Source organism: Candida jiufengensis (assembly GCF_024610255.1).
Source record: "Candida jiufengensis strain CBS 10846 chromosome Unknown scaffold2, whole genome shotgun sequence".
Classification (NCBI taxonomy): domain Eukaryota; kingdom Fungi; phylum Ascomycota; class Pichiomycetes; order Serinales; family Debaryomycetaceae; genus Lodderomyces; species Lodderomyces jiufengensis.
The window spans coordinates 1231535-1256441 of NW_026261561.1; the positions used below are offsets into that span (position 1 = coordinate 1231535).

General features: G+C 28.3%; 12 protein-coding genes across 12 annotated transcripts; 5 read left to right on the top strand and 7 right to left on the bottom strand. All coding sequences in view use genetic code 12, as the record gives it.

Moving 5' to 3' along the window:
* Positions 1-18: 18 nt before the first annotated feature.
* On the bottom strand, positions 19-1893 carry KGF54_003576 (uncharacterized protein; the record flags this gene model as incomplete). The annotated part of the gene is made up of 1 exon (XM_051764179.1): positions 19-1893. The coding sequence occupies one exon, from the start codon at positions 1891-1893 to the stop codon at positions 19-21; it is 1875 nt and encodes a 624-aa protein (XP_051619636.1).
* A 1301-nt stretch (positions 1894-3194) lies between these two features.
* Positions 3195-6737, top strand: KGF54_003577 (uncharacterized protein; the record flags this gene model as incomplete). Its single annotated transcript, XM_051764180.1, has 2 exons — positions 3195-6057; positions 6151-6737. 2 exons carry the CDS (start codon positions 3195-3197, stop codon positions 6735-6737), a joined length of 3450 nt encoding a protein of 1149 aa, XP_051619637.1.
* A 77-nt stretch (positions 6738-6814) lies between these two features.
* Positions 6815-7293, top strand: KGF54_003578 (cornichon family protein; the record flags this gene model as incomplete). The annotated part of the gene is made up of 2 exons (XM_051764181.1): positions 6815-6831; positions 6897-7293. 2 exons carry the CDS (start codon positions 6815-6817, stop codon positions 7291-7293), a joined length of 414 nt encoding a protein of 137 aa, XP_051619638.1.
* Positions 7294-7452: 159 nt separating this feature from the next.
* Positions 7453-10011, bottom strand: KGF54_003579 (uncharacterized protein; the record flags this gene model as incomplete). The annotated part of the gene is made up of 1 exon (XM_051764182.1): positions 7453-10011. One exon carries the CDS (start codon positions 10009-10011, stop codon positions 7453-7455), a length of 2559 nt encoding a protein of 852 aa, XP_051619639.1.
* A 1217-nt stretch (positions 10012-11228) lies between these two features.
* On the top strand, positions 11229-11654 carry RPS12 (40S ribosomal protein eS12; the record flags this gene model as incomplete). Its single annotated transcript, XM_051764184.1, has 1 exon — positions 11229-11654. The coding sequence occupies one exon, from the start codon at positions 11229-11231 to the stop codon at positions 11652-11654; it is 426 nt and encodes a 141-aa protein (XP_051619640.1).
* Positions 11655-12593: 939 nt separating this feature from the next.
* KGF54_003581 (aminophospholipid-translocating P4-type ATPase) lies at positions 12594-16301 on the bottom strand (the record flags this gene model as incomplete). Its single annotated transcript, XM_051764185.1, has 1 exon — positions 12594-16301. One exon carries the CDS (start codon positions 16299-16301, stop codon positions 12594-12596), a length of 3708 nt encoding a protein of 1235 aa, XP_051619641.1.
* A 290-nt stretch (positions 16302-16591) lies between these two features.
* Positions 16592-17817, top strand: PRO2 (glutamate-5-semialdehyde dehydrogenase; the record flags this gene model as incomplete). The annotated part of the gene is made up of 2 exons (XM_051764186.1): positions 16592-17712; positions 17781-17817. The coding sequence occupies 2 exons, from the start codon at positions 16592-16594 to the stop codon at positions 17815-17817; spliced, it is 1158 nt and encodes a 385-aa protein (XP_051619642.1).
* A 51-nt stretch (positions 17818-17868) lies between these two features.
* On the bottom strand, positions 17869-18660 carry MET8 (bifunctional precorrin-2 dehydrogenase/sirohydrochlorin ferrochelatase; the record flags this gene model as incomplete). The annotated part of the gene is made up of 1 exon (XM_051764187.1): positions 17869-18660. One exon carries the CDS (start codon positions 18658-18660, stop codon positions 17869-17871), a length of 792 nt encoding a protein of 263 aa, XP_051619643.1.
* Positions 18661-18775: 115 nt separating this feature from the next.
* On the top strand, positions 18776-20689 carry KGF54_003584 (GTPase-activating protein; the record flags this gene model as incomplete). The annotated part of the gene is made up of 1 exon (XM_051764188.1): positions 18776-20689. The coding sequence occupies one exon, from the start codon at positions 18776-18778 to the stop codon at positions 20687-20689; it is 1914 nt and encodes a 637-aa protein (XP_051619644.1).
* An 88-nt stretch (positions 20690-20777) lies between these two features.
* Positions 20778-21716, bottom strand: KGF54_003585 (palmitoyltransferase; the record flags this gene model as incomplete). Its single annotated transcript, XM_051764189.1, has 1 exon — positions 20778-21716. The coding sequence occupies one exon, from the start codon at positions 21714-21716 to the stop codon at positions 20778-20780; it is 939 nt and encodes a 312-aa protein (XP_051619645.1).
* Positions 21717-21963: 247 nt separating this feature from the next.
* On the bottom strand, positions 21964-22932 carry HUT1 (Hut1p; the record flags this gene model as incomplete). The annotated part of the gene is made up of 1 exon (XM_051764190.1): positions 21964-22932. The coding sequence occupies one exon, from the start codon at positions 22930-22932 to the stop codon at positions 21964-21966; it is 969 nt and encodes a 322-aa protein (XP_051619646.1).
* A 103-nt stretch (positions 22933-23035) lies between these two features.
* KGF54_003587 (signal recognition particle subunit) lies at positions 23036-24697 on the bottom strand (the record flags this gene model as incomplete). Its single annotated transcript, XM_051764191.1, has 1 exon — positions 23036-24697. The coding sequence occupies one exon, from the start codon at positions 24695-24697 to the stop codon at positions 23036-23038; it is 1662 nt and encodes a 553-aa protein (XP_051619647.1).
* Between the last annotated feature and the right edge of the window lie 210 nt (positions 24698-24907).

Below are 24907 nucleotides of genomic sequence, written 5' to 3' on the forward strand. Positions count from 1 at the left end.
TGAATCCATGTCTTAATTCTATACAACAGAGGTATCAAAAGATGACTCACTTTCTTCTGCACCAGGCGGTTTACTTGTAGAAGTTTCAGCTGAATCAGCTTCATCTGATGATAATGATTGATGTAATGTTTGATGTAATGATTGTGGTTGTTGTTGTTGTTGTTGTATATGACTTTGAAATGGTTGATATTGATGAAACAGATGTATTGGAACACCTAATGGATGTATTGGTGGAGGTGGAATATTCAATTGTGGAGCACCACCACTTAAAACTTGAGGAGGTAGTTGATGATGATATGGTTGTGGTTGAAATTGTTGTTGATGTTGAGGTGGTTGTTGAAACCTTTTATTATTCATTGATACTCTACCCCAACTTAATCGAACTCTATTCCCACCTATAATAAACCCTTGCATTGCAGCAATAGTTTCTTCTGCTTCTTCTCTTGTTGAATATTTAACAAATCCACAATTTTTACCTGGTGGAATTTTAATTTGTTGTATTATACCAAATGGTTTAAAAAGGGTAAATAATGTAGCTTCTGTAACTTCTGATGATAATCCACCAACGAAAACTGTAGTATTATTGGGATCTGAAAATTGTTGTAGTGGTGGAGGTTGATGTAATTGAGGTGGTGGTTGTAGTGGTGGTTGTGGCAATGGTGGAGATATTTGAGATTGTTGAATTGGTTGTGGTGGAGGTATACCTAATTGTAATGATCTTTGTAATTGAGGAGTATCTAAATAATTTGATTCAATATCTCTTTGTGAACCACTAGGATTATTTAATTGATTATAAAATCCATAAAGTGGACTTCCTGGAGGAGGTATAAACATCATTTCAGGAGGTATATTAGTATTTTCATTAAATTCATTTGGATGTTGTAAAAAAGGCAGTTGTTGTTGATTATTACTATTGAATCTACGATTATTATTATTTCTTGGTGTTGCTAAAGCAACTCTTAAAGGTCTACCAGCAAACCAAATCCCATTCATTTCAGTTAAAGCTCTTTGTCTTTCTAATTCATCTGTAAATCTAACAAATCCAAAACATCTTGATTTACCAGAAATAGGATCTGTCATAACTCTTACTGTTTTTATAGAATCAGGAAAAGATTTTTGAAAAAATGCTAATAAATGAGCTTCTGTTGTTGAAGCTGATAAATCACCAACAAATAATGAAAATTCAGGCATTTGTATAATTGGAGCAGATAATGTTGCACCACTTGCCCAATTTAATCTAAAATATTTTTTTTGATTATCAGGATTAATTGGAAAATGTTGTTGTGAAGGCATTGCAATATCAGGTAATAATTGTCCATTAAGACTTAAAGCTTGTTGAGCATCTTCAAAAGTTTCAAATTCAACAAAACAATAACCAGAATTTGTTAAACCTTGATAACTTAATTTTAAAGATTTTGGTTTTATAATTTTAACTACAACTTTTTTTTGTAAAATATTCCACCATAAATCTGTAATTTGTTGTTCATCTAACCATGAATCTAAATCTCCCATCCATAATGTCCTTGGTTGATCTGTTGAAGTGGTAGTATTTGATATATTTTCTTGTTGCAGTTGCAGTTGTTGTTGTTGTTGTTGTTGTTCGGTCATTATAGCATTTGTTGATTGTTTTGTAGAAACAGGAGGATTCGGGACAGTATAACTTGATAATAATTCTTGTTCTTGTTTATGTTGATGACTAGCAGTATTTGATACAGTATGAGGATTTAATTTTTGATTTGGTGGTTGTGGTTGAGATTGTGATTGTGATTGTGAATGTGATTGTGAAGCAATTGATCCATAATTTATTGATTGAATTTGATAATCAGGAGGATCCAGCGTATTAGTTTCACCTCCAACTTGATATGAATCAAGATTGGTTGGTGGATATGCCATTCTATAATAAATTGATTTATAAAAAAGACAAATTAAAAACTAATATAATATAATATAAATATTCAAATGGTCTCTAATATATTAAAATAAGTTCCTTTTTACTAATAATAATATTTTTTTTAGTATGATAACGCAATATAATAGTTAATAAAAGTTATGTAAAACTGGGGGGGTAAATTAAAAAGGTTTTGAAAAGTTATAACCTTTTTTTAAGAATTGATTTAATAAATTATTATAATAGAGAATAACATAATTGTTGTTAACAATGAAAATAATTGATGAATTAGATAATCTACAAACATTTTACTAAATTATCAAATTACAATTCTATAATTTCTAACTAAAATTTTAATCCTAAGATTCTGATTAATTATGATATATATATATATATACAATATTAACAATTAATTGGAAATAATTTAATACCAATTATTTTAGTTCCAATCATTCTTTTTGTAAGTCAATTAATTATCAAATGATTATTAATGAAGAGTTATTTGACTTACATCAACAAGGATTTTTTATGTCAATTGTAATGAATGAACTAATTTGATACATTTCGAAAAAGGGGGTTTTTATTTCCATCTTTCTTTCTATAATTAATTCACAATAAAATAATCTTAAGATTTTGTGTATTAATTATTATTATATGATGATATGTATAGAATTTACATTTGATAGAAGTATTCAACTATTATGATGATTAATTCATGAGTGAAACTAGTTTACTGAAAAGATCAAATTTATTAAAATTGTAATTGATGAATTATAAGAAATTTTATTAATAGATTAATAAATAAATTGTTCTTAATATTTAAATTAGTACTTAAATTAAATTAAAATTATGATTCCGGACTTATAAAATTTTAAGATTCAAGTATTATATAATTATATTTATTTACAAATTTATATAACTATTAAGTATTAACTATATTGAAATAAGTAAATTTTGGGGATTGAAACTTACAAAACTTATTCTCATCATTACTTAAGTTTTGTAATGATTATACTTGGACCAAATAACTATTGACAACATCTAGAATTTATTATATATATATGTATATTAATATCATCTCTTTAAATTTAACACTATCTACTTCTATTCTTGATTACAAAATTGATTTGATTTTGTAACTTTTCTTTTTTAATAAATTATTTTATTTTTTTTTGTTATTCTTTTATTTAAAAGTATTATATAAAATGTAAACAAATATTAATAATATTATTATAACTCTTTTTATACCATTTTTTTTACAACCAACAATTTGAATTATTATGAAAAAAGTAGTATTATAATTAATATGAATAATAATAATATTGATATTAATAATAATAAAGAGTTTATAAGTAATTTAAATAATACTTTACCAAATCATCATTCATCGGATCAATTATCAAATCATTCATTAAATCAACAACCAAAACAATTACCACAATTAACCAAACAAAAATCAATTAAACAAAATACATTTCTAGCACCGAGACAACAATCAATGTATCAAAAAAAAGTTGGATACACTCAAAATTATAATTTTTCTGGTAATAAAAGTACTTTTATTGAAGATAATATTAATAAAACTGAATTGTCTAATAAATCATTATTAGTACCAAATACTTTTCATCATAAATCTCATCCAAATGCAAAATCAAAAGAATTAGGTTCAACTTTTATAAATGATGATCATACAAATAATACTGATAATCAACATCATCATCAAATTAATAAAACTCCAAATTGGATGCCAGAAGAATTAAATGAAAATTGGCCGCAATCTTTAAATATTGAAAATCAACAACCTCCAACACCACAACAACAACAATCACAACAACCACAACAAATTGAACCAACTACTATCAACACTATAGTTCATAATTCAGATATTCAGTTACACAATGAATTACCATGGCAACAGAAAAGTCCTGCTCAAAAGAATCTACAACATATTTTCAGTGAATCAAATGAAATTACTGATACTTCATCACCATTAACAAAACCTACTTCTTCACCAATGAAAATATTTGGTGGGAATTATGATACTTATACAAAACAACAATTAAATGGAGTTTTGAAAAATATTGCATCAAATAAAAACACTCCTGCTCATATAACCTCTAAACAACCAATACAACCAATACAACCAAGAGCTGTTATAAAAGATTTTACAAAGACTGGTTCTTATAATGATAAATCTTATAAAAATCATGCAAATAAAGTTTTTTCAAATTTAGAAAAAAAATTTAAATCAAGTGATTTTAGAGTAGTTTCTGCAAGTTCAACTCCAAGACAAGAACAAGTAGTTGAAAGTGAATATGCATCGTATACTACTGGTTATAGTTCTGATGAAAAAAGTGAAGTACCAAATCCAAAATCTAATGATTATACAATGATTTCAAAATCAGAAGAAGAAGAAGAAGAATCATCTGAAATAGTAATTGATAAACTTAGGGAATTAACTTTTGAACAAGATCATGGTTCAAGTTATACAAATGAAAGTTTAACTCAAGAAGATATTCAAAATTTAAGTTTGGCTGATACCACCATCAATATAAAATGGAAATCCCCATCAAAATTGAAAAAAGAATTTCAATCACCAATAATTAATGGGGAAAGACAACCAAACCTAAAGGTGCCAGATAATCTTGGTAATATGGTATTTGATAGTGAAAATCAAAAATGGATTAATTATGATGAAAATTATACTTTAGATGGTTTGTCCGAGTTGAATGATGAAGCACCACCACCACCTAAAAAAGAAGTATCATTTTTTCAAGAACCGGCTAATATTACAAATGCAAGGGATGTTACAAATGTACATGACATTGAAGAAGTTACCTTTTCAGAAACTGAAAAAAGTTTGGTGTCGGTCTTAAATGATATTTTACTAGAAGAAAGCATTATTGATTGGGAAGTTGTTGAAGAAATTAATATTGCAAAAAAACATTTAATAAAATTAAAAATGTTGGATAAATTTTTACCAAATTTAAAAAAGCTAGATGCTTCACATAATCACATATCTTATTTATCAGGCATTCCAAGAAAAATTATTGGATTAAATTTATCATTTAATAAAATTGAAAATAGAACAACTTTTAAAGATTTTGCAAGTTTAAGATATTTAAATTTAGCAAACAATCAAATCTCAAGAATAAATCTTTGTTCAAATATTCAATTAACTTCTTTAAATTTATCAAATAATCAATTAACTAACTTTGAAGGTTTAAAACAGTTGAAATATTTAAATGAATTAAATTTATCTGGTAATCTTTTAGAAGTGTTAGATTTGAGTTCGTGTGAATTCTTTGAATTACAAAAATTAAATGTTTCAAATAACAATATTAAAAAGGTTACTGGTATTGGTCATCTAAAGAAGTTAAGAGTTTTAAATTGTGATTATAATAATTTGCTAAAATTTGATGCTGTGGGACATTTGACAAATTTATCAATAAACCAAAACCAATTAAAAGTGTTAGATGTTAGAGGTTTAAAATCTTTGAGATGTCTTAAATTTGATGGTAATCAAGTTGAACAATTTTTAATGAATAAAATTAATGGAATTGAAAAAATTTCATGTAAATTCCAACCAAATGAAATTTTCTTGAATGATTGTTTATACTTGAGGGTTTTAAATGTTTCTGGATGTACATTTTTACCAAGAAATGATAATATCACTCATTTAACAATGAATTCAATGAAATTCAAGTCATTACCAAATAATTTTGCTGAAGAATTTCCAAATTTACAATATTTGAACCTAAATTTTAATCATTTCACAAATGTAGAACCTTTGTTTGGGTTGAAAAAATTATATTGTTTATTATTAGTAAGTAATGATTTAACTGATGTTTATGAAATTATGGCTCATTTGAAATCGCTAATTGATTCATTAATGGTTTTAGATCTTAGATTAAATCCACTTACTAAAGATTTATATTCCTATGTATTTTTCCCAGAAGAAACTCCAATACAACAATTAAATAATATTGAAGATCTTGAAAATTTAGCAACTACATTACAAGAACTTTCAACAAGTGGTGAATGGCAAAAAAGAAATGAATTTATGGAAATAACTGATTATAAAGTTTTATTAATTTTGTATTTTCAACATTTGAAAAAACTTGACGGATTAAAAATTCCTGCTGCTGCTAAAATAGCCGCACATGAATGTTATATAGCTAAATAGTTTAATCTTTAATAAACATGAATGGTACTTTCAAAAAGAATTAGTATTCAATGGCCTCCAGAAGATGTGAAAGAAGATGCGGATGTTTTAGTTTTGACGACTCCAGCTAATTATTATGTTGATATTAGAAAATACAAAACTCAACAAGGTTCCAAATTTTACCAAGTTTTTGAATTATGTCTAGCAGGTAAAGAAATTGAGTTATCTCCTACAACCATTAAATTCGATAGCTTCATAAATTCACAAAGTTTAAAAGAATCATTGGATGGTAAAGAATTGATAATTGATTCAGATATTGGAGAATTTTCTCAAATAGGGTTAGATCGTAAAGAAGTTGGTAAAATGAAAAATTCTTTGGGGGTAGTATCTCCATATATTGAAATTTGGAGATCATTAGACCCAATTAAACATTCACCTAGTGAAGAAGTTAGAGAAGATTCAAGTGTGGATCCAAAAATTTATTATACTTATAAATTAAAATCAGGATTAGGTATGTTGGTAAGGTTAGATAATTGGAAACAAGGTTTGATACAATTGAAAGATGACCTTATAGTGTTAAGAAGTTGGTATAATGGTTCTGAATGGATAAATCTTATAGAATTTGGTGATATAACTCAATTTAATCTTGATGATAATTGGCAATGTATAGAAAAAAATAATTAGAGCAAACCAAATTAGAAGAAAAAAAAAAAAAATTGAATCTCTTTATCAAAACTCTCTTGTGACAACAACAACCAAAAATGACTGGAGAAGCATGGTATGTACGAAAAATCACCAGAACATACATCCTGTTAATTCGATTTTTACTAACTTATTCCAAAGGTTATTTATTCTTGCAGTAGTTGTCAATGCTGTTAATTTATTTTCACAAGTATTTTTCACAATAATGTATTCAGATTTAGAATGTGATTATATTAATCCAATTGAATTATGTAATAAATTAAATCCATGGTTTATACCAGAAGCTTCATTAAATGGATTTTTAACAACATTATTTTTAATTAATGGTTATTGGTTTTGTTTCTTATTAAATTTACCATTATTTGCTTATAATGTTAATAAATTTTATACAAAAAATCATTTATTAGATGCTACTGAAATTTTTAGAACTTTATCAAAACATAAAAAGGAAAGTTTTTTGAAATTGGGATTTCATTTGGTTATGTTTTTCTTTTATTTATATAGAATGATTATGGCATTAGTTAATGATGAACATTAAAATGGGGGAAGAAATAATTTACCATGAAATTGAGGAGTAGAATATACACAGTGATTGGTACAGAACTAATTTGAGGTCAAGTGTTATTGTTGTTGTTGTTGTAATAGTAAGAGTTAATATTTATATACAATCAATTACCTGGAAACTAATATATATTTTTTATACAAGAGAAATGATATAACTTAAAATTAAAATTGTAATTGAAGGTGAAGAAATGAAAGAACCTATGCCAGCAAATGTTGTACCTGGTTGAGTAGTTGTAGTGGCAGATAATGAAGTTAATGTACTAACAGAACTTGTCATTGATACAGCATCTACTGTATTTCTTGCTGTTGATGTAGAATTTATTGAAATTGTAGTTGATGGAGTTGATGGAGTTGTTGAATTTCTCATAGTTGTTGATGTTGAATTACTTAAGGTGGTTGATGATGTAGAATTCTTATAACCCGAAGTAGTTGAATTTTGATATTTTGCATTTGGAAAAGCTGAAACTTCTGGTCCACTTTCAATTGAACCTGTCCAACAATAATCTTGAAAACATTTAGCACATTCATCACTTTGTTGTTCACCTAATCTTTCTTGTTGTCTTCTTATAATTGCACATCCAACACATGTTGCCCAATTTTCATCTTCTGTCATATTACCTCTTGACATAACTTCATACCCATTTTGTATAGTACCTGATTTTTCAGCATTATCATAAGTTAATTTAAATGTTGTAAAATTTGACAAGTAAGATTGTTGATTATTTGACATATAAACGACTAAAGGAACATCTGTTTCATTCAAATCTTGATCATGGAAATCAATAATTGGACCTAATGAAGAAGCATTACAACCTAAAAATAATGGTCTATCTCCAAGTTTATCTTTAAGGAAAATATCAATAGTTGGTACAAATGGAAATGGTTTACCTCTACCTTGATCAGTAAATTGCCATTTATAAGTTTCAACCATTGAAGTACCATTTGGCCAATTATTTTGAGTGTCAGCACTATTATCAAATGCAAAAATAACATCAACTTCACGTTCTGGTTGAATTAATGGATAAAATGGAACATTTTGTTTATTTTCACCACCATCCACTAAAGATAAAGTAGCGTTATTTACAATGTCATCAATTTGTGCTTCTTCTAATTCAAAAAATGGATTTGGTTTATAAATTGCAACATCTGTTTTTTCATCACTTAAATCACTTAATGCTAATTCAATAACTGGTCTAAGTAAATAACTTGCTGAATATTCACTTAAATTTGCAAAAACTTGATTAAATAATGAAGATGAAGTACCCAATATAAATCCAGCATTATCGAAATTTCTAACACATTTCAGTGTGTTTCCATCATTTATACTTGATCCTAAAAATTCAGTATCTGCAAATGCATGAACACTATCAAAATTACCAAATTCATAAGGTGAAATTTCAACAATAAATGTAGAATTTTGATCTATGATGGTGGTTTGTTCAACTGTTTTACCATTTGCAACAGCGAAAGCAAAAGGCATACTATGATCTTTAAATGAAGTTAAGTTTTTAATACTTGACCAAGTAACATTTGATCCACCACTTGAATCTTCAAAAAATTGATGACTTAACGCTCTACCCCAAAGATCAGTTATTGAAGTTTCAAACCCAGCATCATTTTTAGCTTTTATGGCAGTTCCAATGCCAGTATAATATTTAGCTAATTCTGGTAAATTCATACTACTTGGATTTATAAATGAATCTTCTAATTGCCAAATTGATGATGATCCATTTAAAATTTCTTCAACTGATAACCAATTATTTAAAACTAAAGATCCAACTAACCATGAACCACCAGATAATCCTGCTAAATATGTTGATGACTCCAATAATCCACCCAACGCATTTGTATTTGAATCTTCAAATCTACCATCCAAAGCTAAAATATTTCCAGCTCCAGCTAACATTGCTCTATAACCACCACCAGAAAATGCTAATCCAATACTAATATTATGTTTAGCTGAATTATCATTAATGAATTTTTCAGCATCAAAATCACTTAAATTTGCTCTATTATTTAAAAAACTAATTAAAAATTTATTTGTTTGTTCATGTTTTGCATTTACATAATTTATTTCATTAATTGATAATCCATCAGCTTGACGAATTATGGGGTCTCTTGGACATGTGACATTCACGGGAGAATATGGATTGGCAACTCCATCACCATCAGTATTACTTTCTGTTTCATCAGTTGTTTTGGCTGTTGAGTTTTGTGATTGAGTAGCTGAACTACTTACTAAACTCGATCTACCACCAAAAAATCCACCAATTAAACTTTCAATTGCATCTTGTGAAGTTGTTTGAGAACTTGCAGTTGTTGATGTGATTGAAGCTATAGTACTATTTATTGATAATAAAGTATTTGAAATTTCTGAAAATACCAGTAAAGCTCTGGAATTTGTAGTTGTAACTTGTGGCGGTGCTGTAGTTGAAGCTGCACCCAAAGAACTTTTAGCTGTTCCGAAAAAATTTAAATACCATGGTGCTGATGATGAACTTAGTGCTGTTGTTGTTTCTGCTGCAGTTGGTAAGCTTGATTCTGATGAACTTGTAGTTGCACTTCCAAATAATCCTTCCCACCATGCTGATGTTGGAGTTGCACCAACTGTATTATCCTCGTTTTGAAATGGCCATAATGCTAACACTACTGAGAATATATAAAATTGTATTAGTATATGTAAGTACCTCATTACGATTAATGTGGACCTTTTTTGGTTTGAAGCATAACTAGATAAAAACGTATTTTTGAATCGGTTTTATACAACTTGGAACCCTTCATGTTATTCTATTCTATCATATATGGATTAAATGACTTATCCAAATCAGGGAATAACTTTTGAAGTAAGTTGCTAGATTTAATGCATAATTGACAATAGAAATCTGTATGAAATGTTAAAACAGTCCAAATTATATAGTAAATTATTTACGCTAATAATTATTTTTACGTACATTGTTTTAAATCACCGTACTAAAACAATTTGGGGAAACATTTTAGTGTCGATTTGAAAGCAATCAAAAAATGTATTAGCCCCAATTGGAATTAAAAACTTAAATCCTTATGTAAAGCATTCGCCTCATGTTTTGTATTTTCTTTGACTTGATAATTCATTTTCCGTCTCTTTCTGGTTATTTACATTAGTTTCCGTCTTCCATGCAATGTATCTGGAGAATAATAAATAAAACTTTCGCTTTTAATAAGGGTAGATGCTATTTATTAAACTTCAAGTTCCTGAAAATAGAGTCTAGAAGTATTTATCTACGTTTTGCTGCAAAATACCAAACATCTCATGATAAATTTACATATTTTACTTTTACAAGGTGACTTTTCTATATATCGCCCTTCCATAAGAAAGTTTACGTCCTCTAATATCTGGAAATCGGACAAAACAAATTAAATATGCCTTTCACTTACTTCTTAAAAGCAGCCATTTACTTCATAAAAGTGTTGTCAAAACATTAAATGTTGTAACTCTTAATTCACGACTTCAAAAAAAGGCTTTGCCCTAAAACTAGTACTTTGCACGTGATTTTTTAACAAGTAAGTAAAAGAGCTATTCAGGGGCTTGTATAGACATAGTAGCATTTGTATTACTATTACAATGCTCATGTTGAGTGTGGTTATGCTTACAGACAGTTTACGGCTGTTGCTAGCTATGGAATATGTTGACTTGAACTGTTTCAAACATCAATTTTTCTTGATATTTTTCCGGTAAACATCATCGCGCAATTTGGTAGTGCTTCTTCGATATTTGCGTAATTTAAGTCTACAAGACTCAGTGAAATTTTTCATATACCTTTTTTTTAGTACATTTAAATCATCACAGATAGTAACGACAAATATATAGTTATATTTTGAACTATTTCGATTAAATATCATTTTTAAAATCATTTATTATTAACTTCATCAATGTCAGATTCAGAAATCCCACAACACGAAGAAGCTGCACCAGCAGTTGAAACTTCTTCAGTCAGCATTGAAGATGCTCTTAAAGTTGTTTTAAGAAATTCTTTAGTACATGATGGTCTTGCTCGTGGATTAAGAGAAGCCTCAAAAGCTCTTTCTCAAGGTCAAGCTCAATTATGTGTCTTATGTGATGCTGTAACTGAAGATTCAATTATTAAATTAATTGAAGCTCTTTGTAATGAACCAGAAGAAAAAATTCCATTAATCAAAGTTTCAGATGCTAAACAATTAGGTGAATGGGCTGGTTTATGTAAATTAGATCAAGAAGGTAATGCTAGAAAAGTTGTTGGTGCTTCATGTGTTGTTGTCAAAAACTGGGGTTCAGATTCTGATGAAAGAAACATCTTATTAGAATCCTTCTCAAACTAATTTAACTAATTTTTAGATTCTATAGTTATTTTTTAATAAATAATTAAGTATTTAATTACAAGCTCTATTATTAAGTTCATTACTCTTTGTTTTAAGTTGTGTCTTCATAGTCTTATGTTAATGTATAGTGTTTTTATTAATCATGGATACTTATAAAATTGGATCTGATAACTTGAAAAGAAAAATAATTTAATATTATTGGTTCTTAATTAGCATCTAAAAATATTGAAGTATTTTGCTTAAAAAATTAAGAGCAATGGACATAAATTACAATTTCACTTACATTTTCATTCGAGTGTTGTTAAGACTGACTTATATTTGCAAGAATGAATTATTCATTACAAACGATTAATTGATGATAATGAAAAAATCATTGCATCTAGTTTTTTTTTCACAAAAAAAAGCTAGAAGTGAAATAATAAGGCAAGTTGTTTCATAACTTTATTGAAAATTTTACTGAATCTTAAAGTTTGTACTGTTAAATCATGTGTTTCAGATTGTTTCTTATATGCAGGCTGTAGTTACGAGGTACTTGTATGTGCTTAAAAAAAAATAAAATTATCAGAGAACTATTTTGAAGGGACAAATAATGTGAAATACGTATGATATTCATTACTTTATTTATGCGTTTTAAAATCTTTTGCAACAATTACTCAACGAGAAAAACAAAACCTGTTATACAATTAAGACTATTTTTGTGGAAGGTCAATGTAAGGAGAACGATATAATAATTATATGAAAGTGTGATTTAGAAATGGGAATTAAGATCTGACAATATTGAAAACATTAAAAAAACTAATTTGAGCAGAGCTTTCTATATGATGCTCTAATGCTTCCCAGATGGCTAGAAAATATGAAGAAGTTCTATTGAAAATACAAGAACAATTCAATTTGAATAAATTAAAATAAATTAAATTTAAATAAATACCACTATAAAATTTACCTTCTTTTCGTTGTATCATATAATCTAACAATTTTATCTTGATCTTGACCTTCAGCTTGTGAAAAAGCATAACCTCTAATTTTTTTCAATCTTTGAACTTGTCTTACTTTTCTTATAGCTTTTTGGAATTGTTCCATTCTTGGTCTATGATCTTGAATGTTAAATTTTTGAATTTCTTGGACATAATGATAACTTTCTGGGTCCATTTGTCTCTTGTAAAATTTCCAAGCAAAATCTCTTAGTAAACATAAAGTAGAAACACCAAATATCATTGCCCAAAATGTTAATAAAGGATAAGTTTTACTTAAAACACCTCTATATTCATCAGATACATTAATCAATGGTGCAATAGTTGCATAAGCAGGGAACCAACATAACCAAAATATAAAAGATCCAGGTATTGCTATCAAGGTAAATTTAGTCCACATAGTAACAATTAAAGCAGCCTTACCTAAAGCAGTTAAAGTACAAGTTGTATAAACAGCAACACCCCAACTCCAATTATCAGTAGTTAAACCATTAGACATAACATTACCATACCTATAAATAAAAAATGAACAAATGAAAATAACAGCAGAGTGATAAAATCCATTGATAATCCAACTCCAGAATACTGGAACATTAAAAAATTTTCTTTGTTGACCTAATTGATATAATTGTGGATATTTATCTAATAATCTCGCACTAACAAATTGATCAAAAACACCTAAAACAATCGGTGGTAAAACAGTAAATAAAACATTATAAAAAGTTAAAGTCCATGATTCTGCAATAGATTGACCTGAAAATGCATTCGTGAAAACAAACCAAAATTGAGTCATGTACAATGCAATGTTTTTGTAAAAGGAATACAAAATGGCGTTCGAAATACGACGATATGACCAAGAACCATGCACCAACAATAATTTCTTTAAGTATTTGAATTGTCCGATAGATATATCAGCACTTCTTGCTGCTTGCATACCTTCCATACCACTGATACCAACTCCAACATGAGCAGCTTGAATCATTGAAACATCATTCGCACCATCACCAATAGCCAACAACAAAGATTGTTTCTTTTTACGTTTCACCATTTTTACCACCAATGCCTTTTGTAATGGGGATACACGACAACATATAACTGCTCTACATCTTGAACCTAATTCAATAAACAAATCTTCTAAATCCGGTTCCAAAGCGAATGCTAATGAGTGACCATCTATAATCAAAGCTAATGAAGATTCTAAAGATCCATCATCAGCATCAAACTGATGTTCTTGTATAGCAGTTAATTTTTCTTGTAAATTTAATCTGGTGTCATTTTTAGTTTCTTCATTGATTATTAGCAAATTCATATCTTCACTTAATAATTTACAAGACATACCAATGTTTATAGCAGTTTCTTGACGATCACCAGTTAAAACCCAAATTTTGATGCCTGCACTTTGTAATGTGTGTATTGTTTCGGGTACTCCATCTTGTAATTTATCTTCAATTGCAGTAGCACCTAACAAAAATAAATTGTTTTCAATTGTTTCAGCAACTTCATCCATTTTATCACCACGATCCTGTAATGCAGTAGAGGCAATGTAATATTTTTTAGCCCACTCATTGTATTCTTGTTCTGGTATAATTCTTGAAGCGATACAAAGTGTTCTTAATCCTTCAGCAGCAAAATCTTCTAAATGTCTTAAGGTAGCTTCAACAAAAGGTTGTGGTTCATTTTTGGAAAGTCTCTCTAGAATAACTGTATCAGCGCCTTTACAAAATAATCTTATAACACCATCTGGACATCTAAATATAGCTGACATTCTTTTTCTTGTGGAGTTGAATTCACAAATGTTCAATAATTCATATTCTGATTGATTGTTGGTAATTGTGTTCTCAATTGTTACTGTTTTTGGACGACGTATTATGAATTTGTATCCTAAATCTGCAGCACCTTGAACCAACGCACCTTCATCCGGAGATGCAGCTTGATATTTTATTGTACCGTTTTCAGTATTTTCAGGTATGACTGTATGACAAGTACTAAGCAAAGTTAAAAACTCATTAATTATTGCGGATTGCTGAGAATTTGTATTCATTACATCTGACTTGAGTTCATCATATGTATGAAAACCAATTTCAATACCATCTATAATTTGAGCATGACCATCTTCTGGAATATCTTCTATGTAACATCTACCACCAATAGAACAAGATTTAAACTCCATAACATTTCTTGTCAATGTACCTGTTTTATCACTAAAAATATAATTAATTTGACCTAATTCTTCCACCAACGATGATGTTCGAACACCAGTAGGTGTATCAGTTTCTTCATAGTACATATCTAAATCACTTCCAATCATGAAAGCTTGATAATATTTGATTAACTCCACAGTAACAAATAAAGAAATTGGAACTAAATTTGAATATAAAATCCAATAAGTTAATAAATCTTGGAAAAACAATTTTGCCATTGATGTACCTTCTAAGTACAAATAACCCAAATCACTACTACTGGCCTTTGTTTTGATAACATTTCCTATTGATGAAACTAGAGCTAACACAATAAGAACACAAAATAATGCAATAATTTGTAAATTTATAATTCTTTCAACATCTGTTCTTTTTATAGGTGTTGCAGTTGCATTTCTCATTAATTTTGTTTCATGACCTGTGAATATTACAATACCATTAATCCATTGTGTATTACGTAATGTGGCACCTCTCAAAAGTAGTTGTTCAGGACTCAAAGGAATATCAGGACCATGTTCAAAATTTTTTAAATTACCTTCATATGTATATAATGATGAGTTTGGTTGTTCTGATAAAATTTCAACATTACTTAATCCTCTTATCAATTCTGAAGGACTTTTTAGGGTGGAGGTTTCTTGTTTGGCTTGTTTGATTTTTAAATTTGTTTCCCCATCTAAATTTGCAGTCTCTATGTAACAGAGTCCCTCTGGTTCTGAAGAGCTCACAAGTACCAAATCTGCTGGGAATGGCTCCTCGTTATTTACTTTAACAACATCTCCAACTTGAACTTTTACCCATTTTCTCAGCACAAAATCACCCAGTGCTGGATCTAGCACTAAAACTCTTGTATTATTCAAGTCTTTATCTGCATTTGCTCTTTTCAAATCTTCTGATATTTCTTTAACTGCTGAAACAAATAGAACTACTATCAATGTACCTATAGTTGTATATCGATTTGTCGGTGATACATGTGGAACTTGTTGTATAATTGATGTGAATAAAAAGAATAAGTTTGCATATTTACTAAATTGTTCAAATAAAAATTTGGGTAAAAAAGTTGCTATATTATATTTGGTAGTTGATATATGATTTCCAAAATATCCAAAAGATGAGTTGGCTGCATGATCCATTATGAATATTTCTCTAGGTTTTCTTGATTCTATTTTGGGGGTTTTCTTGCCCGTTAGTTTACTTTTGATTTTTTGATACAAATGGGTGATGTCAAAATCTCGTGGTTTTTCTGTAGGTTTAGAAGGTTCATCTCCATATGGATTGTAATTTGTAGGTCTAGGTTTTGATGGTGTAATTATTGGTCTTTCCTCTATTTCTTCGTCTTCATCGTCTGATATTACAAATCGATCATTGAATGGATTATTTAGCGTGTGTTGTGGATAATGATGTTGAGGATCAAAGCTATTTAGGTCCAAGTCTATTAGAGCACTTTCATCTTCAAATGGGTTAGGTTTTGATTTTGACATTTGATTGATTAACTGTGCCTTACTGTTTGTTTTTTTGTTGCAGAAAAATAAAAATATAAGAATTCGTGTTGCAAAAAAATATCACCGTACTTGAAGATCTATAAATAGAAGTGTAATTGTAGAACGAAGAGGTTAGAATATTACAAGAATGCTTTAGTACATTTTAATTCTTATCAACCTCGAAACGAAATTTAATATGTTGTTTTGAGACTAAGCTTAAACATTGATCTGTCAAATATGCGATTTTATATTTTTTTTTGTCACTTTCTTATGACTAACACACCATCAAAATGTCAAGTGAAACTATTGCCAAAGATGCTAACCTTTCTTTCTCAAAATTAAAAACACTTTCCAATGAAGAAAGATCACAGGCATTACAAGAAATTTACAACACCTTAAAAGAAAATAAGTCACAGATCCTCCAAGCTAATGAAATCGATTTGAAAAATGCTGAAACTCAAAATTTATCATCATCACTTATCAAGAGACTTGATTTATCAAAGGGTGGAAAATTTGATTCTATGCTTCAAGGAATATTAGATGTTGCAAATTTACCAGATCCAGTAGGAAAAATTACATTAGCTAAAAAATTAGATGATGGATTAAACCTTTATAGAGTTACTGCACCAATTGGAGTTTTATTAATTATTTTTGAAAGTAGACCAGAAGTTATTGCAAATATTACCGCATTAGCAGTTAAATCAGGAAATTCTGCAATTTTGAAAGGTGGTAAAGAATCGTATCAAACATTCAAAGTTATGAGTGGAATTGTAAATAAAGCATTATCAAATACTAAAGTTCCATCAAAAGCTATTCAATTAATCGAAAGTAGAGAGGATGTTGCAGATTTATTAAATCAGGATAAATACATAGATTTGGTAATTCCAAGAGGATCAAATGAATTAGTGCGTCATATAAAATCAAATACAAAAATTCCAGTATTAGGTCATGCTGATGGTATATGCTCAATTTATGTTGATTCAAATTATGATATAGTAAAAGCTAAAAGAATTATTGTTGATTCTAAAACAAATTATCCAGCTGGGTGTAATGCTGTGGAACAATTACTAATCAATAAAAATATTCCAGAAGAAGAACAGAGAGAAATTTTACAGACATTGATCGATAACAAAGTTACAGCTCATGTTACCCCAGATTTAAAACTTATAGAGTCAGAATATGTAAAAGATGCTAAAGATGACTCATTTGATAAAGAATATCTTTCATTTGATATATCCGTGAAATTAGTAGATGATGCTGATGAAGCTATTAAACATATAAATGAACATTCATCAAAACATACTGAATGTATAATAACGGAAGATGAACCAACTGCCAACAAGTTCTTAAAAAGTATAGATTCAGCCGGTATTTACTGGAATGCTTCAACAAGATTCGCTGATGGTTTCAGGTACGGTTTTGGTACAGAAGTTGGAATAAGTACAAATAAAATTCATGCAAGAGGTCCAGTGGGATTAGAAGGTTTAATGAGTTATCAATATCAATTAAAGGGTGATGGGCATATAGTCGGAGAGTATGTTGGTGGTGGTGGTTCTAAACTATTTATTCATGAAGATATATAGGTTTGAAATTCATCGTATTGTTTAGGTGGAAAATCAGGAAAACATTTTATGATCTTATCAGCTTGATTTTGAGTTAAATGTAGTAAACTCCATTCTTTTACTGTGAAAAAATCAGTCAATGCTTTAATCCAGTTCATTCTTGTATCTATTGTAACTAGATCGTCATCTACCAATATTAATTCCCTTAATCTAGCTCTAACTAATCCCAAATTTTCTATAGCATTATTCAAGTCTACTCCAACAAATTGTTTTGCAATATTATCTTTTATTAGTTTTGATAATCTTGGTGACTTACCATTTGTGCTTATCATTATTTGTAAACTTTCTTGATTGATCATACTTCCAAAATAAAAATCGCATAATGGTGGTTTATCTGCAATATTAACTGGTAACCTCAACAATTTACATTGATAATAAATTTTTGCACTCAATTCATAATCATCAATACAACATAAAACACAAGCAAAAGTTTCGTCAACTAATTGACTTATAGCGGAATAAGCTGTAGTATTTAAGTTTTTAAAATCCAATTGTGGTTCCAATTTTTCATACATTTTCAAATCTTCATCTTTGTAATTTCTATTGTGCAATGTAATTTCCCCAGTTTTAGCTAAATCTAAGATCTCTTTATGAATGTGTCCATCACCTGATATAACTGTAATCTTTGCTTGAGCTATTACTAAATGATTTATTCTAGATAATGCAACATCTCCTGACCCAATTACCAAACAATGTTTATCCTTAACTTGCCAAGCTAACAATAATGAACCCTTCATATCATGACTCCCGAAAAGAAAAAAACGTTATAAAAAAAATTAATTAATAAAATAAAATAAAAGAAAAAAAAATTTTTTAATAATTTTTTATCAACACAACCACAATCACCAGCTAATGAGTTTTCAAAGATCAGAAAGACGAAAGTCAATGGCTGAACGTAGACCATCAACAACATATACACCACCAGTTATTCCACATCTAGCCGGATTGGAGAAACCTCAAGACCAATATTTAAAAATGGATAATTGTGACGTATTAATCATAGGTACAGGATTACAAGAAAGTATATTAGCAGCTTCTTTATCATGGCAAAATACTCAAGTATTACATATAGATAATAAACCATATTATGGAGATTCAACTTCAACAATGACAATCGAACAATTGAAAAAATGGTGTGCAGATGTAAATACAAATAAAATTCCACATTTTCAAGAAGCTCAAATATATATACCTGGAGGTAAATTAAATAATCAATTTCATTCAAAAGATTATGGTATTGATTTAACACCAAAGATAATGTTTTGTCAATCAGATTTATTAAGTTTATTAGTAAAATCAAGAGTTTATAGATATTTGGAATTTCAATCATTATCGAATTTCCATGTTTTTGAAAATGATGATTTCCAGCAAAAGATTAATTCAACTACAAAACAAGATATTTTCATTGATAAGTCCTTAAGTTTAATAACTAAAAGAAATTTGATGAAGTTTTTAAAATTTATTTTGATGGATCCAGATTATAAGTCAAAAATCTCAAAACCTAATCAACCAATACAACAATTTTTAAAAGAAGAATTTAAATTGGAAGATCCTCAAATAAATGAGTTAGTATATTCAATTGGATTATCATATAAAGAACAAATAAGCACTAAGGAAGCACTTATAAAAATCAAAAGATTTCTTTCATCATTTGATGTTTATGGTAAATTCCCATGTATGGTATCAAAATATGGTGGGCCAGGTGAATTAGCACAAGGATTTTGTCGAAGTGCAGCAGTTGCAGGTACAACTTATAAATTAAACACTAGTCTAGTTGATTTTGATCCGGTATCAAAAATCGCTCATTTTGATGATGGGTCCCACATTAAAATTAATGAAAAAATAATAGTTTCACCAACACAATTACCAAAATTTTTGAGTTCAAGTTATAGTCAAATAACGGATCAATTAAAACCTCATTATGTAACAAGATTAGTCACAGTTGTTAGACGTGACTGTAAAGAATGGATGTCACCTAACGAATCACTGGCAATAGTTGTATTTCCACCACATTCTTTACCAACAGATAATGAGTATTCAGTACAAGTAATGATCCAAAATGGTAATTCCGGGGTCTGTCCTGAAAATCAATCCATATGGTTTAGTCAAACTGTTGAACAGGATTTAAGCCGTGCTAAAAGAGATTTAGAATCAGCTTATTCAAAAATGGAAGCATCACTATTAAGAGAAACTTCAAATGATATAGATGATCTATTGGATGAAACCGATTTTATATTGAATCAACAAGGAACTCCAGTATTAGCCAACTCATTCAAATTAGGTTCACATTTACAAAATTTTGTACCAAATGAAAAACTTGAAGTTGTTTGTAAACTAGGATATGTTGAAAAGACATTTATATCAAATGATTTATCAAATATTTTTAAACCAACTAAAGAAAATAACATTGTTTTGAAAGATGTGCCGGATGCACAAGATCAAATTATTTTCACAAATACTCCAAGTGCGGAATTATCTTATGATGGTATAATAACTGATGTCAAATCAATATATCAAAGAGTAACGGGCACTAGCGAAGATTTTTTCGATGTTGATTTTGAAGATGAAGAAGATGAATATGATAGAAATAATCAACCAATAATTCCACAAAAGAGATCTTCAGTAATTGGTGGAATTGTCGGTGGAGGTTCAGGTACAAGTTTAGCGGCCTTAAGAGAACAACATAATGAGAACATGAGTGATAATGCAATAGATAGTGATGATGAATTAAGTGGTGCTTTTGGTGCTGAAGAAATGGAGCTATAAGTAGTATTAATAATGACAAATTTAAAGGAATTTGAAATGTAAACTAAACTCTTGAAATGTTGAACCTATTATGGATTTCAATTTACTCTTATACTACATATTCTTCCCTTTCTCTTCTGACTCTATTTTTATATTCAGCCAATTGATCATTTAATTGATTTTGTAATTCAGCATTCTCACACCATCTTTTATAAACATCTTCATTAACTTTAAAGTTAATCCCATTTTTAAAACCTGCATTAGCAATTTTATAATTTATATCAATTGGTAAAATCCACTCCAAAATAGAATCACCAAATACTTGTTTGAAATTTTCTCTAACACCTAAATCAAAAATGTTGGCCAATCTTTTTTGTTTACCGTTTCTATCAAATTCATAAACGTTTCCACCTCTATAATTCCATCTTTGTTCTTGGAATTCTATAGTTGATAAGTTTTTTGAGACTAGATATAATGAAAAACATACAAAAAAAACCACTGCTAATGCAAATGTAAACGATATAACACATAATAATATTAAATTAATAGTTAAGTATTCGTCTTTGTATTTTTCAGTAACCAACAAATTATAAATTATATATATCGTAATGCCCAATATAATCCATGAATATATAGCAACATATGATAAGAATTGTATGAAAAATTTATAATTGAAAAACCCAATACATGTAGAAAACCATGGACAATAATGATCCATTTTAAGTATACATTTCCCCGAACTTGAACAATGATGAGTTCTATCTGGTTTCCAACATTTACATTTATTACAATATCTAAAACCTTGATTTAATTTTAATGTGTGTATTGTCATAAATTCTGGTGGTTTTTGTGCTGGTTGATGATTTGAATCAAATGGATTTTCTGAATTATTTAATCTTAATTGTGGATAGTCTAAAGGAGATCCAGGACCGTTGTATATAATTCTATAATATGTTATAATACTCAATAAATAAAGTGAATTGACCACAACGAACTCAATTACTAATAAAATTTTGGATTCAATATATTTTGGCATAGTTATCATCATTGCTATTGCTGACCAAGTTAACACCAAAGTACAAAATACTTTGGGAAATAAGGATGCGAATATGCAACACCATTTTTCACATGATAGTACGAACGTATTTTGTTGAAGAATAGTCATTGTATTGGCATTGGTGGCTAATGCTTTTTGGCATTAATTCATATAATTAAAAATAAAATTAGCGAGAGATCTCGAACTTTGTATATACAAATTATTTTAAAATCGTATTGTTTTACAAATCTATTAATATCTATTCAATTTTACTTTTCTTTTGATTTAATTTAACAAAAGCTTCATATCCAATCCCACCAAAAACTAACAAAACTCCAATCCATTGATTAACATTTAAATAATGACCAAATAAGAAAACACTTAATATCATACTTAACATTTTCCTAGTAACAGTAGCAGTAATTAATATGATTGAATCAAATTTCTCCAAAATTATAAAAATAAAAACTTGACCTATAGCTCCACAACCTGCAAATATTAACAAGTCATATACAAATTCTGGATAATTTGAACCAAATGTTAAAGTTTTTGTAATTTCATCAAATTGGAAAATTACAACGTACCCTAAAGTTATTACAAATATGAATAAATTCAAAATACACATTAAATTTGCACCTGTGAAATTTTTATTCTTTTTAAATAATTGATCTTGAGTTGAATTTGTAAATCCATCAAGTAACATACTTCCAATTAAATAAATTAATCCTAATTTAGTGTTTCCATCATTTATTTTAGTTGTTTCTTTTGAATGAGCCAATGTGAAAATTGTAACTCCCAAAGTAACCAACCCAGCAACTGCATATTTGTAAAATGGAAATTTAGTTTGGTACAATATGAAATGTACTAACATAACTGGAATTAATTTACAAGATTTTGCCAAAAGGTAAGCTAAATAATCTAAATGTCTTAGTGATTTATAACCAATTGGTGATGCAATACTTGAACATACTGATATCAAAATCATTGATTTGAAAACTCCAGGTTGTGTTAGCACTCCGAACGGTGACTTTTTAGTGGTTACATTATTATAGATTAATCCCACTATTGAAGCTAACAAAGCTTGGACGATATTTATAATTAATGGTGATTTGAAATATTCATTGTTACCATATGGTTTAGTGTTTATACGTTCTTGTAATATTGACCAAGTTAAAAATGTACTATATAACCCAATAACACATATTATTAATGTTACTAATTTATTCATGAACAACAAATAACTTGTTAAGTTAAAAAATTCAAAACACTACAGAGAAAAAAGTTGAAAAATTATATTTTATTACGTATTTTTTACACAAACTAGTCAACTATTATTTATTACCACTAAATAAACCAAAAAATCTACTTTTCTTACCTTCAATTTCATGTTCAACTGCTTGCTCTGATTTCACTGGTTGTACTGGCTTAGTTTCAATAGCTCCCTTGACTTCACCGTCATAATTTATGTAATTGAATGCAACATCAAATAATACTGGTTTACACAAGATTGGTTCAATTTCATTAATATTAAATATGTTTAAACCTTCAGGATATTTATTTAAATTTTCAATTGCAAATTTAGAACATGCTGATTTTTTATTTTCTTCAAATTGTGAACTTATTTGTGATTGTAATATTTTCTTCTTGAGATTAACTTTGAAAAATGCAACTTCTTCTTTAGTACTTACATCAAATGGGAAATCAACTTTATAAAACTCTCTAATATCGTCATCTGATAATTTGTTGTCAATGTATGTATATATTTTCAAACTCTCGGCAAATTTACTATTATATTGATATGCTTCCGCTATTACTGAATCCTTTTGATATTCGAAAAATTCTTTCAAGTGTTGTAATGAATAACTTAAATCTTCATCATTGTAAACACCTGGTAATTCATTTAACTCATCAACCAACTTAATAACTCCCAAAAACAATTTTATTATATCTCTCTTGTCTTCAATATTGTTTTTTGAAACTAATTGACCAATTAATAACAAATCTCTTTTCAATTTTGTAAACAATAAATTGTAATTTAAATAAGTTAACAATATAGCTCTATTTTGTACTTGATCTAAGTCATCATCATCTTGGTTTTTTTCAGTATCTTGTTTATGCAACTCCAAAATTTCGATCCATGCAGCAATAATATGGTCAAATTGATTTGTATCATTTGATTTTAACCATTCTTTGTTATTTGTTAATTCTTGAATTTTGTAAGCTACTTCATCATTATAAATTTCTGCAGTATGACCTCTCCATTCAATTTCTTTTTGTAATTCCGTAGTTGGTATTTCTTTTGTAAAATTTGAATCAATGAGTTGAAGTACTGGTGATATTTCTGGAAAATTATTTTCATGACAGTATTTTCTAGACAAGGATTTCAAATCACTGCCTAAATCCAATTGTGATGCTGTTAAATTCAATGCAGGATCAATAGTATTTTCAATTAATTCATTAGATAAATCTGTATAGTCTGTGTTAGTTGATTTTAAATACTCCAAACAACATCTTGCAATTGAGTATGCATTTAATGCTTTTGACCATTGTTTTCTTGTGATTGATAATTGTCCGGCAATTAATGATGCATATATAAAGACTTCAATGCGTACTGGGTTTGTTTCATTTTCAGTTAATTTTATTAAATTATCAGCATGATTTAATGCTCTTTTGATTTTAGTCTTCAATAATGTTGCATATGAAGATGATTTCTCATTATTTATATCTAATTTGGCTTTAATTTCATAAGCGTATAATAAATCTCTCTCTGCTAAATATAATTCAATTAATCCATATTTACTATTATCCTTATATTGGTCTGTTGTTATGGATTTTGGTTTATATTCTTTAGTATTCTTCGTGATTATACTCAAATCATGACGTAATTTTAATAATTTTTTATTAATTCTATTTCTTTGACGCTTGTAATCTGATGCAGTAACCAAATAAGCACTCAAACGGGCTTTTAAAGTAGTTTTCAAGGGTGAATCCATGTTGTGGAATTGATTCGATTTTTTGATGATAATTTGAAAGTTCTTTAATTATTTTTTTTTTCAACCTTTTTTTCTTAATTAAATTCACACGACACTATTAAAAAATTTGAAAATGGTTGCAAAAAATTGAGAAGTCGAAATGGTTGAAGGAAATTATATCAAAGTTTGAGATTTGAGTGATATAAATAGAATTATAGCTTGAGGTTAATT